This window comes from Loxodonta africana, chromosome 1 (genome assembly GCF_030014295.1).
Source record: "Loxodonta africana isolate mLoxAfr1 chromosome 1, mLoxAfr1.hap2, whole genome shotgun sequence".
Lineage (NCBI taxonomy): Eukaryota > Metazoa > Chordata > Mammalia > Proboscidea > Elephantidae > Loxodonta > Loxodonta africana.
This window is the reverse complement of record NC_087342.1, coordinates 194,386,750-194,403,890: the sequence shown is the minus strand read 5'-3', so window position 1 is coordinate 194,403,890 and position 17,141 is coordinate 194,386,750. Positions and strand designations below refer to the sequence as shown.

The window sequence follows — 17,141 nt, the reverse complement described above, 5'->3', positions numbered from 1 at the left end:
TATGAAAGAAGGTTCATTATCTAGAGGTAAAATATATATATATATATATATATATATATATATATATATATATATAGTTAATGAAAGTCTATTAGGTGTAAGTGTTAAATATTTTGAGAGGTAGACATTGGGAAATGTAGTGAGTACTTAGATAATTCTGGATGATAAAGTTAGATAATTCTAGATGACAAAGAGCCATTTAAAAAAGATCAATTTGATATCAGTGTCAAATGTGGCTCGTACCAACTCACTCAAGGTCAAAGATATTTTAGCATTAAAAACAAATCGCAAATTGTAAACATTTATTAATAATTTACCCTTTATACTATATTATCTTGGAAAAGCTGGAACTCAAAGAAAATCATTTTTTAATCTGGCTCTCCCATCCAATATTAAGGCACTCTCTAATTTAGTAAATAAACACCTGTGAAAATTGCGGCGCAACCTTTATTAATATGATTTAAACCGTGTTGTGTGTTCTCCTGAGATATGCCAGATTAATGAATTATCCAAGCCTTGGTGAAAAATGACCTGCTGAAAATGAAAACAGAATTCAAAAAGAGCAGCCAAAGAATCAGCTAGTCTTAACCCCTCGTTTTCTAAATAAGGAAAGTAGAAATAGGTTAAAGAGGTGGGTCATTTTTATTATTGTAGATCACATCAAAGCCGTACAGTTTGAGCACTGTTGAAGGTTTTACTTGATTTCTGTCACTCCTGCTCTAATATCTCAAATTATATTACATTTAAGTGTGTATTTTCTTTTCTTCCTGTTAGTGCTTTGAATGGCATGTTTGGATGACTGGCCCAGATCTGGCATTCTGAGTTCTGTGCCAACAAAAAAAAATTACATGCAGGTCCTAGATTTTAGTATTTCACATTTTTCCCTGAAGAAGACACTTTCCTGATCCTGTAGTTTTTTGAGAGAAGAAAAAAAAAAAACTGTTTACATTATCATGAAGCTTTTTTCCGCCTTAATTCTCCAGATACCTTTACATATCATTTCATAAACATTACACTTTAAGGTTCAGATGTTGTTGTTCAGTAGTCTGCTTTGCTGTAAACATTGTGTGGGTATACATGATCGAGCATCATTTGTTATTATTAATCCCTCTTATTTCTCAGTAGTTTTCCTCTCAGCCTATTTTACTCTTAATAGGTAATTACTACTTCAATGGTCCACACCTAATACTCAGTATATGGAAGACGTAGTTCCTTATCATTTACACTTTGGTTCCCTTTTCTGCATCTTTGGCGTAAGTGTGGACCAGGTCATTGTTCACCAGGGTTAAGGCCTTTATATTGTTTGGCTTCTTTTTCTTTGACTTCCCCAAGTTAATTTTTAATTCCACTCTATTCTTTTTCTCTGATCTCCTCTATTATTTGAGGTTAAAACAAAATAATTTTTTTTTTTTAATCAATTTAATAGCTCCACAGTGTCTCTGGGTGGTGCACAGCTTGGCTGCAAATTGAACGGTTAGACGTTTGAATCTACCCTGGGGTGCCTCACAATAAATGCCTGGTGATCTACTTCCAAAAAGTCAGCCATTGAAAACCCTATGGAGGGTTTTCACAGTTCCACTTTGACACACGTGGTGTCACCATAAGTTGGAATTGACTCATTGACAGCTGGGGTTTTTTTGTTTGTTTTTTAGACAGTTCCATAATCTCTGATCCCTTTAATGATATCTAAAATCCCTTTAAAGCCTAACACATACACAAGGCACTAAAAACATTTTTGCTATAGATGTGACCAACTCTTTCTCATCTCAGTGAATAGCTAGCTACACCACCCACTTTCATGTCTTCCTCTGGAAGGTCTTCTGTCCCCAGTGTTAAGTATTCTCCAATGCATTCTGTCTCATCACCCAATTTTAATCCTTTGTATAGAACATTTCTTTATCAGGTGATGTTTGTTTACATGTGTGTCATTCTTGACATGCTTACTCCATGAAATCAGAGATATTTGTTGTCTTGTTCAGTGATGATTCTTCAGAGCCTAGAATGTGCTGGGCACATGCCAGGGACAACACATTATTTATTTAGTTAATGAAAGTAAGTGGAGAAAAAGAACAAAATGCCTTATTTAGGCATTTTTTTTTTTCACTTTTATGATTTCCTGTAAGAATCCTCTCAGATGCTCTGTCCATCTATCTATCCATGCCTGCTTTTTTTTTTTCAAAAAATATTTTGTGTGAACAACTGCCAATTCAATCGTATTTCTATCCACCTTTCTCCTTTTTTTTTTTTTTCTTTCTTTTTGTTAGGTAGTGGTTTAGATTGATATCTCTGTGGTATTTTCCCATGTTTTCATTTGTTTTGTTTGTTGTTGCTTTTCTTTGTATAATTTTGTTTTCTTTTCTCAGAGAAGACAGTGGTGAAAATTATTCCTAGTAGAGGTAACTAATCATGTCTCTCCCAATTCAAAGTGCCAGATGGGTGTTAGGAAACATAGGCTATAGTTTTAATTGTATCAATAACTGCTGCTGTGTCCATGAGAAAGTTACTTACCTCTTCTGAGTTTGTTTTTTATCTGAAAATCAGAGTTGGGCTTTTATGCTCAACTATTCCAAGAAAAGTTTTAGGATGTCAGCAAACCAGATGGAATTTCATCCCCCTGTGCAAGAGCATTGTTTGTGCCTCTTTTGTAGTACTTGTCATATTCTACTGATAAGTGCAGTTATTTGAGTATTTATCTCTTCTTCTAGTTTATACACTCTCTGAAGGAAAAACACTTGTTCATCTTTCAAGGTTTTTTGCCTAGTACAGACAGTGTTTTGTACCACTCAGGTGTTCAATAAATATTTGACAAATGATGAACAGCAGCAAATTAATATATCTCTATTTTGAGAAATTAGACTTCTATACATCTAATACTGTAGATTTGAAGTTATATTAGCTATGGTTAAGAAATCTAGGTTTAGAACATCAATTTCATTTGAATTTAATTACATATACACTAGTAATAATTGCTAATACTTACCGAGGCCTTTTTATGTACAGGTATGGTCATAAATACTTTACATATTTAATGCATTTAATCTTTACATCAACCTACAAGATGGGTACCTTTATCATCGCCATTTTACTGATGGTGTTTTAGAGAAAAGAGTGTAGTTAAGGGGGGGACTGAAGCCGAGAACAGTGACCAATAGACAGATGAGAGAGGTTGGTAGTCTCTGAAGGTGGATGCCAAAGCTATTATATTACCTTTGTGACACTTACCATCAGGCTGGTAATGAAGGGCTTGCCTAGCCTGAGACTTTCATATGGACTTGGCACTTTTGAGGGATTCATAGGTAGTCTGAGTTCTGTGGTGCTCATGGCTATGGGGAGAAAAAAAAAATGGGCAGAAGCAGATGCAAATTCTTTTTTATATGAAATTATGCTTAATTTAGGGTTGCAGGATTTTCACAGACTAACATAAAGCAATTAACTCACAATGAGAGGTCACCAAGCATTCATGAAGGTAACTTACTGTGAGAGTTAGCAGAAACAACATCTAATTCCCTAAAGGGCTACAGGTATTGGATTGGTCAAGTATAAAATACAAAAAAGCTGCATAGAAAATATTTAAAGAAATGAAATGCAAATCATAAAGAGTAGCAAACAATTAGATGCTATCAGGAGTAACTAAGCAAAGAACCATTTGTAAAGAACCAAATGGAAATTCTGGGAAGAAAAAGTATAATCGTTCAAATTAAAAAATAACTTTTTAGATGGATTAAATGTAGATTTGACAGAAGTGAAGAAATTTATGCACTGGACAATAGACCTGCAGAAGTTACCCAGAACAAAAGATAAAGAAGAGCCAAGATGCTCAAGAAGAGCAATGAGACTAGGGAACAGGCCTATCATATATAACAATATATTATAGAGCTATAGTAATGAAAATCATGCAATATCAGTACAGAACTGATATTTTGGCTCTTGGAAAGTAATGGAAAGTCCAGAAATTGACTCATGCATTTACGTAATTTTGATATAGGACAAAAGTGGCTTTATAGATTCTTGGATAAAATTTAAAATTTTCCTGAGATAACTGGGTATCTTCGTGGAGAAAAACACTTGGAGTGCCTTCCTAGTGTGCAATTTATACATAAAGCAATTCCACATATATCCATGACTAAATATGAAATGCAAAGGTTTTAAAACTTCTAGAGAAAAAAGAATATTTTTTATGAATTCATGCTAGGAAAGGACTTCTTAACAAAAATCACTAATTATAAAAGAACTGATTAATACATTGTCTACATAGATAGATATATTTTGGGTAAGTTTAAGGACTTCTATTCAACAAGATATGGAGCCCTGGAGGCACAGTGACTAAGAGCTTGGCTGCTAACCGAAATGTCGGCAGCAGTTTGAATCCAACAGCCGCTCCTTGGAAACCCTATGGGGCAGTTCTACTCTGTCCTGTAGGGTCGCTATGAGTCAGAATCAATTTGAGAGCAACAGGTTTGTTTTTTTGTTGTTGTTCTTGTTTTGTATTCATCAAGATACCATAAATAAAGTGAAAGAAAAGACACCCAATAGAAGATATTTTCAACATATATGACTAACCAGGGTTACCCACACCCCCCAAAAAAGTTGCAGTTGAGTGGACTCCAACTCATGACAAACTCATGTATTACAGAATAGAACTGAGCCCCATAGAATTTTTAAGGCTGTGACCTTTCAGAAGCAGATTTCCAGGTCTTTCTCCAAAGGGACCTTTGAGTGAATTCAAACTGCCAATCTTTAGTAAGTAGTCCAGTGCAAACGATTTGGGCCACCCTGGAGTCTTTATTAGAGTATAACCCATAACCCATTGCTGTCTAGTCAATTCCGAATCATAGCGAGCCTTCTAGGACAGGGTAGAACTGCCCCATATAGTTTGCAAGGAGTGCCTAGTGGATTCAAACTGCCAACCTTTTGGCTAACAGCTGAAGCTCTTAACCACCACGCCACCAGGGTTTCCTTTTTAGAGTATAGGATAGCCTAAAGGAATGGTTGGTAGATGAGGTTGAAATGGGTAATTGGAGCCTGATTTTTATGAGTTGGAATCGACTCCGTGGCAATGGGTTTGTTGTTATTTTTTTTTTTTTTAATATGCCATACCAAGAACTTTTATCTTTTTCTCTTGAATGGAAAGCAACGTTTGCATTTTAGAAAACTCATCCCGGTATCAATATATAGGATAAGTCTTAGGAGGTCGATATTGGAAATAGGAAGGCTATTGAGTCCTCCCTAAAACAGAGGAAATTGGGATGAACAATTAACAGAATTCAGAGATAACTTAGCAAATAGAATCAACTGAGTTTAAAAAGTAAAAGAACAACCTAAGGCTACCTGGTTTACCTAATTGTATGAATTTAATTAAATGGGAAGCTTGATGAAAAATTCATATGTAAACTACCATATTTGCCCTTCATCAAATTGCTATGAAGCTAAATATTTCACATATTTTTTATTTTTAAATGTATTCCTAAAGCATGATGTTTATTTTATTCCTTTCATTAAAGTATGTCTATAATTTCTTCAGAACTTTATGTAATATTTTAAAGTGAGTTTTTAAAACCAAACAAATTTGGAGAGTTGTTGTCCGGAAGGAGATGCCTCAAGCAGTGTGAAGTTAATTTTAAATATTTGTAATATTTAAATAATTATAGATATTTATGATATTTGTAATATAATTTATAAATACAAATTATAATTTATCATATTAATCTATACTTTTAATTTCCTAGTTTTTTAAAGACTTCATAGACTTCTGTACTATTATTTTTCAATTCAGAATTTTTCAGGTTACATCCATAGCTTTATTAACCAATAATAAATTATTTTCCAGATACCATTAAAGCAAAATATGTGGCATATGGCTGTTTTTTTGTTTCATCAATAAAAAGCAGTTCATGCAGCACTTCTGATAGACCCTAATTTTATTGTCAATAACCTAAGAATATTGTCAAGAACCTAATAACTTAAGATCATATGACATGATGAAGCAAATGACTTTAAAGGATCATTGAGCTAAATGATACATACTTCAAGGTACCCATAAGGCCTAGATATCCACTGTTGCAGACTATGTGATTAATAACATCATTACTATTTGATTAATACAAACTCGTTATATATTTATACAATAGGCCTCTAAAATTTTTAAAAGCTGTTTGTCAGTAATGTCAGCTCTTCTATTTATAACTTTTAATTTTTATGTGATGGACTTAAAATGCTAACATCTAGGCAATATCTACTTAGAAGCCCAGCATCTACTGATACTTATACTTCCACTACTTCTAATATTACTAGTGTTTCACAGTTTATAAAAGCTCTTACATCCATTATTTCACTTGAAAAAGTATATAGTAAGGTACTGTTAATATTCCTGTTTTATAGATGAAGGCATTAACTCTTAAGAAACACTAACTTTCTCATTGTTGCACAACAAATAAGAGGAGATAAGAGTTAAAACTGGGTCTTGGCTGGTGTCACCTTTCTTGTACTTTCCATGATGATGTAATTTCACTGTACTTTGACTTGGTGATAGATGGTTGTAGAAGGTGGGAATAGTTAGCCCTGTGAAGGAAGGGCTTGAACAGGGGCTTGAAATTTCCAAAGGCAATTCAAAAATATACATACCAAGTTCATCAGACCCCAGCATTAAAACAAAAAAAAAAGAAATAACTGATCAAAAACCTTCTGTTTTTTAAGAAGGCAACTGATTTTCTATACACCAGTACTATCTGCCATAAACAGCCTTAGTGTAACTCTTTCATTTATTCAGCCAGTAATTTTTGTATGCTCTCTCCTTGCCAAGTCCTACTAGAAATAAAATGGTGAACAAAAGAAACATGATCCTCGCTTTCCTGGACTTTGTCTTAACATTCCAATGGTGGAAAACCATCAGAAAGCTCTAATCAGTGGAGTGGTATGGCAAGATTGGAGTCTTAGAATATTATGTGCTACAGCGTGGGTTTTGGTATACAATAGAGAGTGCTGTCAGGGAGACTAGAAAGGCAACTACTATGTAATCTGGATAGGAGTTGATGTTGATCTGAATTAAGGTAGTAGCAGTGGGGATGGAAACTAGTGAAGACAAGAGATAATTTGGAAGTAGTAGTACTTTGTAACTGATTGTATGAGAAGGAGAAGTAAAGTAACCCTACATCCCAGTTTTCTCAGGACAATCCCAATTTTTTCCTGTTACAATTATTAAGGGTCTCCCCTTTCCCTATGAAAAGCATCTTGATTTGGATGATAAATTTTATATTAACCTAGAGATAAGGAGAGATAGGAGGATTCAAGAATGATACCCCCCAGGTTTGAATCTTGAATGACTGTGTGGATAGTTGTGCCATTAAATAAAAGGAAATATACTAGAGGTCGAACTGGTGTTGGGATAAGATGACGAGTTTAGGTACGGACATGATGTGTATAAGGCGATTGTCATGCACTGGAATGAAAACTACAGTAATCAGATGACCCGTGGGTCAGGAGTTCAGTTGGAGCTCTTAGGTAGAGATATATAATGTGAGAGTTATCAGCATGGGTAGTAACTGGAATGATGAAAATGGATGAGATCCCCAAGATAGAATGTACAGAAAGCAACGTGAAGAAGCCTAGATCCCTGAGGAACTGAAAGGAGCACCTACTTTTAAGGGATGGATGAAAAAGGAGCAGCTCACAAAGGAGATCTGGAAAGGAGAGGCCAGAAACATAAGAAAATCGGGAAATGGTCAAGTAATGAAGGCCCCAGGAAAACAGTGTTGCAAGAAGGAGGATGTGGACAGCAGTGTAAAATGCTATTAAGAGGTCACATAAAATAAGATGAACAAAGTGCACATCAGGTTCAGTAACTTAAAGTCAGTAGAGGCATTGGTGATGGTGGTTTGATGGGGCTGGGAGGTATAAGCCTGATTATAAGATTTTAAGGAGTAAGTAATACAGTATTTAATGAAGTGAATGTGAGTGATTTTCCAGAATTACAAATGAGAAGGGAAGAAAGAGCTGGTGAACTACCTGGAGCATTTGTGAAAGGATGGTGTATCTGTAGCCGCTGTAATAGATCACCTGATACGTCATACCTGGAGGCTTCTGTATCTACTATCCAGCTTGAAAATGGAAGGATGATTTTGTGTGATTCTACCAATTAGGATAATTTAAAAATTGTAAGGAAATTTGAATAATTTTATTTTTAAATACTGGGAGTGATAACGCAATTTAGAAAGTTATATTAACTATTTTTTGCCCCCCTCAAAAAATTTATTTTATAAATTTGTTCAATACAAATGAAATACTGCCTTAGTTGCCCAAAGGGTAATGCTGCTCTTGGCTTCAGAACACTGGAGATTGTGAGAATGTTCTCTGGCAGGGAAAAAAGGTAAAGATTTATGGCAAAAGAAAGCATTTCTGAGAAAGGTGCTGTACATTGTCTTTGTGTATGTGCATAAATTATGAACAGGGCTCAAGGATACAGTCACTATAATAGCTTTCTACTCTCTTTGAAGAAAATAGAAAATGTTCACTTAGAGCTACTGGTTATGTTTCCAATAATGAGTCTTCTAAGCTTGAATGACTTTAAATAGAATATTTTTGTTCCCTGGTTCTGGTAAGCCAGAAACTGAGAAAAATATGTGATTAAAGTGTATAAATAATAAATTTCTACAGATGTATTTGATTAAATAGTATTTTAATAATAATAATATATATCACAGCTAAAGACTTTGAGGAGGATTAATAATCAAGGGAAAATAACTGCCAAACTATATGCACTTAAAGAATTTTATTAGCCTTCTATATTCATGTTTAATAATTGTGTTCAGGGTTGATGAACAACTCTGCACAAGAATAGAAATCATGACAGGCAAGCTCCCTTGCTCAACCCAAATAAATTAACTTGGTGATTTGTTTGTTTGTTTATTTTAAGCTCCTGGTAAATATTAATTGAAGTCCAGTCTTTAACAAAGACATGGACTATAACTTTAAAATAATAACACTGGTTTTTATAGCAATAATAAAAGTCTCACTGATTTGCACCCTTGGGTACCTCTGTAAGGTTATCAGTATCTCTGTTCAAAAATTTACTTTCAGATTTGGATTTTCATTTCTGGAAATATGCTGAGATTTATTCATTAACAAATCTATGTTATTTAATAAGACTTTAGAAAAGTCTTAGTCTTCTGAATTTGAAATTATTTACCTGTCACCTTCATGTCTGCATTGCTATTTGGTTGCTAAATCCAGGTGGTGTTAAGGCTGGCTGTTCAGTTTATATGATAACAGTTTTTATTCATTCCTGTGTAAATTTGGAAGATCGTCTGCTTCTGGTGGGGCTTGGCAGTTCTGAAGATTTGTATGAAATACAACATATGTTATTTATGGCATAGTATCTTTAGAAAATTATCCCATAATAGCATGGGTTATATTTAATTAAAATGTCATATTAAAAAATATTGGCTTCATCAAACAAGAACTGTTCTCTCAGAGAGTTCTAGAAACATTTAATTTTGTAAGTGCAATATCTATGTCAGAAAATCACAAAGGGATCATTTTCTCTGAAGGTTAAGTATAACACAGAACCCAATGAGAGTAAGCTTTAATTAGTGAACAAGGATTATTTATTGCACGGACTTAAGTTTTCCCCTTTTTGGAGGGGGGTGGTGGTGGTGGTTTCTACTTCAACCATTCTTTTGCACTTACTATTTGAATCAGTAACTGTGTCAAGCCAGTGGTGAGGGCTGTAAATTTGGGAATTATAAATAATAAATAGATATGTTCTTTCTACAGTTCAGATCCAATTCAGGATATCCAATCCACTTGTTTTCAGCATTTAAATATATAGATATACACTTTAAGACTGATATATATATATGTGTATTTCTAAAGTGTCCCTTGATGAATGGAACCATAATGTGTAGTTAGAATGTTATAAGCATTCTGCTACCTCTTCATTGTTATTCCCTAAAGTTTAGATGTATGGAAAGAATCAGTTCAAAAACAAAAGAACGAAAAAACCTCCCTTTGGTTATTAGAAGAAACAAGCTGAAAGCTTGCTTTCTTCTTTCTTAAGAATGATGGTTACCGAAATGCTGACCCATGGGAAAGTTTTATCCTATCCAATTGGAATAAGACAAGTTAGGACAATATAGTGAATTCTTTCTTACAAAGTTAACAGTGTCCTTGCTACCACTTTTTTCAAACTGTGTCTTTCCTACCGATGGAACTACCATTTCTTTTATGAAATGATATTGATGTTAGATCTATTGGTTCTTTTTTTAAATTTCTTAACTTAGAATCATTAAACGTTAACAACATTGTTTTCTTTTGGGGAAAACTGTGGCTGGCGGGAAAACTGGAATAGATATTTAAGTGTCTAGAACTTGGGGAAAAGCCTAAAGAGAAAAGCTAAAGGAGAAGGAATTGAAATGTGGAAGAATAAATAATTTTTCGAGGGAGTTAGCAAATTGTCTATTGGAAAAAGATGAGGTTAGATTTCGAGATTCATTTATGTGTCTGTTTGGTCAACAGCTCTCGACTCCAAATCCAAGAGCTATGATGGGTACTTTAAGGCAGTTTCCCAAACGTGCCAATCCGGAGAATCACCTGGGCTCTTGTCACACAAAGATTCTTAGTGGCAGGGGCTGCAGATCTAGAACATTGAGAAATGCTGCTTTAGGAGATAGAAGGCGTATTAGATTCTTTGTAGCCCTTTAGCAAATTTATAGTATTTCCTTATCTCTCTAAGCCTCAGGTTTTTATACCTAAAATGTAGATAATAATACTTGACAGTGTTATAGGTAAATGAAGTAAAAGGAAGATGTCTTCTGAGGATTACAGGAGTTTGTAAATGGATTAAAGTTTATAATTTTAATTGTACGTGTATATTGGGGATGAGTAAGTTGGGAAAAGAAAGGAAGTGAGAGGATACAAAGAGTTTTCCAAAAAAACCTCATATCAAAGTTGTGTTTCCCAAGTTTATTATCTGGATTTTATTTGGTAAGAGAATGTGAAATATTCCTTCATGTGTCTGTTATGCTTTTCTTATCGTTTTCTTCTGTTAAACCACCTATTCATCTTGAATCTTATATATCAAACCATAAGCTCACACCTGTAGAAGTTAGACTAGGTATTTATTTAACCTCACTCCTTGGGTCCTATACAAGTGTTCTATACATTCTTTAAAGCATCTCGTTTTTAGAGTTGAGGTGTTTGCTGAATGAACTGATAAACAAATCTCTAAATCTGACCCTGTCTCTTTCCAATGGACTATTTGCTAGAAAACTTTATTTATGACTTTTAAGGACATTTGGAGACTAATAGCTCACCATTAGCTTTGGTAGTTTTTTCTGGCTTTTTGTTTTTACTTTTTGTGCTAACAAAGCTTTGCCTTAAATCTCTCATGCCGTACTTTAGCATGCTTCGGTATTTATATTTTTTGGATTATTTTTAATCAATTAAATAAGTTGCCTTTCTGTAGTAATTTTTGACTTTTTGTGATAATTAGCTACTTTCAGTAACTTATTTTTTTAATTCATTTAGCAGCAGCAACAGAAGAACCTGAAGTGATTCCAGATCCAGCCAAGCAGACAGACAGAGTGGTGAAAATAGCAGGAATTAGTGCTGGAATTTTAGTGTTCATCGTTCTACTCCTGGTTGTCATATTAATTGTGAAAAAGAGGTAAGACCTGATATTGTCCTGTCCTACTTACTGCCATTTATGTCAATAGTTTAAAAATACCTTTTCTTCTTGAGATTTTTTTAAGTTAGAGGAAATAACAAGAAAAAGCACTGAATTTTAACAGTGTTGCTAGTGTCTGAGTCTATTTCTCATGATAAAAAAAAAAATTCTTGTTGGTTATTTGCCATTCAATTTTGGATATATGCATATTCCTTTAGTCAAGTTAATTTTTTAATTTGATGTAAGAATTCAAATTTCTCAAATGCAGACATACTTGAGATGTTAAATATCAAATATCTGAAGTGGTGTTTATTAAAAATGTCAAAGCATACACTTAGTGTGATACTTGGACTATAGTTTATGACTTCTTTTGTACTCTTATTCTGTATTTTTCTAAATCTTGGCTCCAAATAAGATACAAAACCATATAAATATTCTTGGTGAAGTTGTATATTACATTCCCTGGCTAAAATATCTAGCATTTAAAAGTAAAGTTTTTGGTTTTGTTTTGTTTTTTAAGTTGAACATTAGTCTTTCATACTCTAACAACCAATATCGCCATCTTCTGGAGTTATATGAAGATGTTAAGATTTATTGGAATTTAAAGTGAACTCTATTCTTAAGATTAAGGTATACTCCTGTTGAAAAATATTTCAAAGTATACATTTTTTTATAATTTGAATTTTTACCCATTATATATAATATAATATAATATAATAATCTATAGGTACGGTCTTGGAAAATAATAAAACTCTCTAATCCTTCCAATCATGTACTTTGGATAATTTGGCCTTTTTTTTTTTAACTTTACACACAGAGTATGGTCCTGAAACAGCTTTGTATATAGAAGTGATTGTAATTTATGAATTATATTGAATGATATAATAATTAATATTGCTTACATTACATTAAATCCTATAGTTGTTTATTGAGATGATTATTATTATTTTATACTCAAAATAAAACATTAACATTATAGATAAGACTCATAGTACAATGTTTTAACAATTGAATCCGAGTTTATATTAATGTATTGCCTCTTTACAATTATCCCCTGGAGATATATATGTTGGAGAAGATACATCTGCATTAGAAACATTAGGTATGCATTATAGTGTTTTGTGTTAACTTAGCTACATACGTGCTTTTCCCAATAGTGCTTTCTCTTTTTGCTGTTGTCTACCTCTGTGGTTGGAAAATACATCATATGTGAGGCAAGAAAATTTAAGCAGTTTAGTAATAGAAATTTGTCAATAAAGATCATTAGAAACATCAACTACAACATTCAGATCTTATGTGTCTATTTAGTTTAAATTTATTTTTGAACAGTTAACGAAAATGTTTACAGAGTTAACTAAACATTGCTTCACAATTAAAATTATTCCAGTCACTTCAGATTGGATATGCAAGCATGAAAGTGGCTTCTGATTATGTCCTGAGTTAGAGCTGGGTTAAGCTTATTGGTTTAGTTCATTCGCTACTTTTTTGAAACCCTTAATTTGGTACCAATAGCCCTCTTTATATACGGCCCTCTGTTTAAGTAATACAAAAAAAAAAATGGAAATTAGAATTTCTTAAAGTACAATGAAACAGTCACTAGGCAGGATTTTTTTTTTTTTTTTTTTAGTTGGGAGAGGGAACAAATTCTCTAATAGCTCTCTAAAATTGCATAATGCAACAAACTCTTCTTTTTCTGGTTTATATTTTAAAGTAGTTTGATAAATGAGCCTCTGTTGAAATGGTTACTGTTTGATAATTTTTTTATAATTGTGTTTTAATTTTCTTCTCATAAAAAGTATGCTAGAGCTTTTGCTTCTCTTCCTCACCAGCACTTCTACTGCTAGGAAAAGTTACAGTCTTACAGATTTTATAGGTAGATAGACAAAGTTCCATATTTAGATATGTTACCTTCGATATATAATATCGAAATTACCTGAACTTCTTACTTAAACGACACTGTAATGATTTTTGCTCATATGTAGTATGAATCACACTTGTGTCTTGTATGATTTAATCACAATTATGTTTATTATCCACATAGAAAAGCATAAATAGTATGATGAGATTGCATATTATCAAGTTCAGCTAAACAGTTTTAGTATATATTGTAGCTTCCCTTTTAATCCATGCATCTATAATGAAAAGAATGGGAAAGCAAATTATATTGGCCTCCTATCTATACCTTTATGGGAAACTGTTAATTTTCTCTATCCTCATTGGAAATAATACACATAGACATATTTTTTCATGTTGAAAAAGGTTCCGTGTCTTTCTGGTTGTTTTGTAAAGAAATGGTTTGGAGTCCAATTTAGTACAATTTTACAGCTGAGGGTATATATAAAGTAAGTTTTTAGGCTAAGAAAAGGGATATCTCATCTTTCAAAACACAATGTCATTTATTTTTATTTAATTGCTGTTTATTTCCAAATGTATGCCATTTCTTCATTGGTTATGTATTATATTTTATATGCGCAGCATGAACACATTAATATTTCCAAACACCAGGATTTGAAATTATGTTTCAAAACAGTAAATGTGTTTGGTACTGTGATCACATACATTTACTGTAGAAATCTCTTTGTGTATATATAATGTATGGTGCATATGTATATTCATATAACATATGTATATACCTGTGTACCATTAAGATATAATAACTTCTTAATAGAAAGTTGGGTGTCATTCTGCATATTTTATATATTAACCTAATAAATCTTTATATTTTATGTCTAAAGGAAATTAGTGTACAAGTTCTATACACAGCTATTCCATTTGTCATGACATTTAGATGGTAATGGATGATATTATGCTTAATTGCATGTCAAAAAACACAATTTATTTAATTTTTCAATTATTTGGCAAGAAAACATGTCAGCATGTTATTTTTTCCCCCAACTATGTATTTAAAATTTTATTTTTCTATTGCATATCTGTTTAATTGCATGGCAAAAGAAATCTAACCAGTGCATGAGCAAATTGAAATGCAAACCAAAGAAACATGAATTTTATTTTATTTTATTTTTTAACTCACATTTTTCTGCTTTATTGGATGTGACAGAGTCACGCTTTTCATTCACCATTGCTTCTCTTTTTCCACTGTCTGTGATTTGCTTGCCAGGAGGAGCTACTATTCTTACTCCTACTACCTGTAAGTAGAATATGGGTGATGTGCGACTTTACATGTGTTAAAGGTGCAGTATCCCTTTTCAAAAAACAACAATGATAACAGAGAATGTTGGCAATTTTGGTGACATTTCAAAAAATACATTTTTCTCAACTCGAAAACTATAAAGTTTATCCATTACTCATTTTACTAATCCTTTTTAAAAAGGGATATTGTATTTCTGTATGTTCAGCTACTTTTAATTTTTATTTATACTTTTTCATTATTAGCTTTAGTCTACAGCCAAAATCATCATTTATTTTACTCTTGTCCAACTTGTACCTTATCCTAGGAATATGAGACTTCACGTCTCTGGTAGAGATAGTGGCTGTAACTCATCCCTATCTTCCAGGTCACTCGACTATTTTTGGCCAAATGAGCACAGTGATATGCTGATAGAAAAACATTCAGAATATTTTCAGGATGTAAACTAGGTCAGGTCTGCAAACGATAACATCTCTCTCCACATTTCCAGGAATCCAGAATGGGTTAAACTTCAGAACATCCTTGGTCTGGGCCATCAAGGCAATCAGTATGCTCCTATAAAAACAAATGGATAAAATCATAATGTTGCAGCAATACATAAATAAAAATTCTTTCTAGAGAAAAAAAATTGAGTTTGTTTATTATGACTTAAACAGGACAATGGTTTTATAACACCAAGGCCAAAAGGTCCTCCCATCTACATGCACAGGCACACAGATTGGTGTCACATATCTGCTTTTCTCTTCCGGAGGCTGTGGGCTCATGCTGGACTTTGGTATGGAATGATAGTTTGGATAAGGATGGAGAGGATTGTCTACTCTATTTCTTGAGTCATCTTCAGTATACCACCTTGGATGCCAGGGTAGTTATTCATCCAGTCAAAAGGAACGTTACAACAAAACATTCTTGGACTTTGACTAATATTTGATCTACCAACTTTCAAGGTTTAAGAATTGAGATTAAGTATGTTTGGGAAATATGTACCACAGTATTTATACCACCAGATAAGCTAACTTTTTTGGTAAGACTCTCAATGACTGATAATTCTGCCAACAGTTTAAATATTATAAATATTTGGCTTCATAAAATCTGTTAAAACAAGCAAGTACAAACTAACAGTGCTCCTAGCTTATTGTGATGACTCATAATATCCTTGTTAAGTCACTTTTGATGAAGCCAGAGGTAGTTAACTGTACTATTTCATACAGTGGAAACCCTGGTGGTGTATTGATTAAGAGCTACAGCTGCTTAACCAAAAGGTCAGTGTTTGAATCCACCAGGAAACCGTATGGGGCAGTTGTGCTGTGTCCTATAGGGTCGTTATGAGTTAATCGACTCAACAGCAATGGGTTTTTGCTTTTTTTTTCATACAATTGCGGATCACTTTTCCCCTTTATAGTCCATCCTATACATCCACCTGCGGAAGTTTACACTGTTGGTTGCTTTGATAATGGAAGCCATTTGCACATCTGTCAAATTCAAGCAGTTGCAAATGAAATGCCTAACTGTCCCGAAGTGCAGATTATATAAACTGGTTGCTCAGGGGATTAAAGCATCAGATATACAGGGGATCAATAAGTATTTAATTATGAGACTCTCAATAAGCTTACCATTAACCATCAATGTGTCTGTAATATTAGAATGGGATTGCATTTCTGGTGGATGGATGACATTGCAGTATGTTAGACTAGAGAGCTGGTTATGAAAATGTTATTGTAATACTTAGGACTTCGTTAGCAGGGAAAAAAGCTTTACAGAGGTATGGTTTGAAAGGCTACTTGAACGTATTTCATGAAGCTAATCTGAATTGGAGATTTCTTTTTATAAAAGTAGAAATAAATTAGAGTGGAACTTAAAAGAAAACCAGATGCAATCTATGAGCTAATATTCTTTGACGTTGTGGTAACTGTCAATTCTTGATCAAAACAGTTAACTCTGATGTTAATTTGTGTTTGTTTTGTAATAACCTGAATGAAAGCCTACCTCACAGGGCTGTTGTGAGGATTAAGGTATAAGAACCAAGCTGATAATGCATGGCCAACAGGTCTCAACAGAGGTTATATTCCCTCGTAACATGTCAGCTAATAAGCATTTCTGAATCTGAAAAATAAAAGTCCTTCATTGCTAGGAAAATTTTTAGCTGTCGTGCATTTGACAAACCCATAACTTACGATTCCTCAGTGATGAAATACATCCAATTTATTCATGTTTTAAAGTAAGGTCTCAAAGTTTAAACTTGCCTTTTCTACTTGCTGTGAACTGCCCATCTTCAAAATTACAACGTTATTTTGAAACCGAATTTCAAGTACATGTTATTTTTATCCAGTTCTCTCT

At 33.3% G+C, this 17,141-nt stretch overlaps 1 protein-coding gene across 2 annotated transcripts in view; it reads left to right on the top strand.

Moving 5' to 3' along the window:
• Positions 1–17,141, top strand: part of PTPRK (protein tyrosine phosphatase receptor type K) — a 691,930-nt gene that overhangs the window by 625,302 nt on the left and 49,487 nt on the right. The window contains exon 14 of one of the 2 annotated variants that reach the window (XM_010593476.3): positions 11,521–11,659. In XM_010593476.3, the coding sequence (XP_010591778.1) occupies positions 11,521–11,659 (139 nt within the window). The remainder of the gene's footprint in view (positions 1–11,520; positions 11,660–17,141) is intronic. The other variant, XM_064290685.1, reaches the window with a different exon arrangement.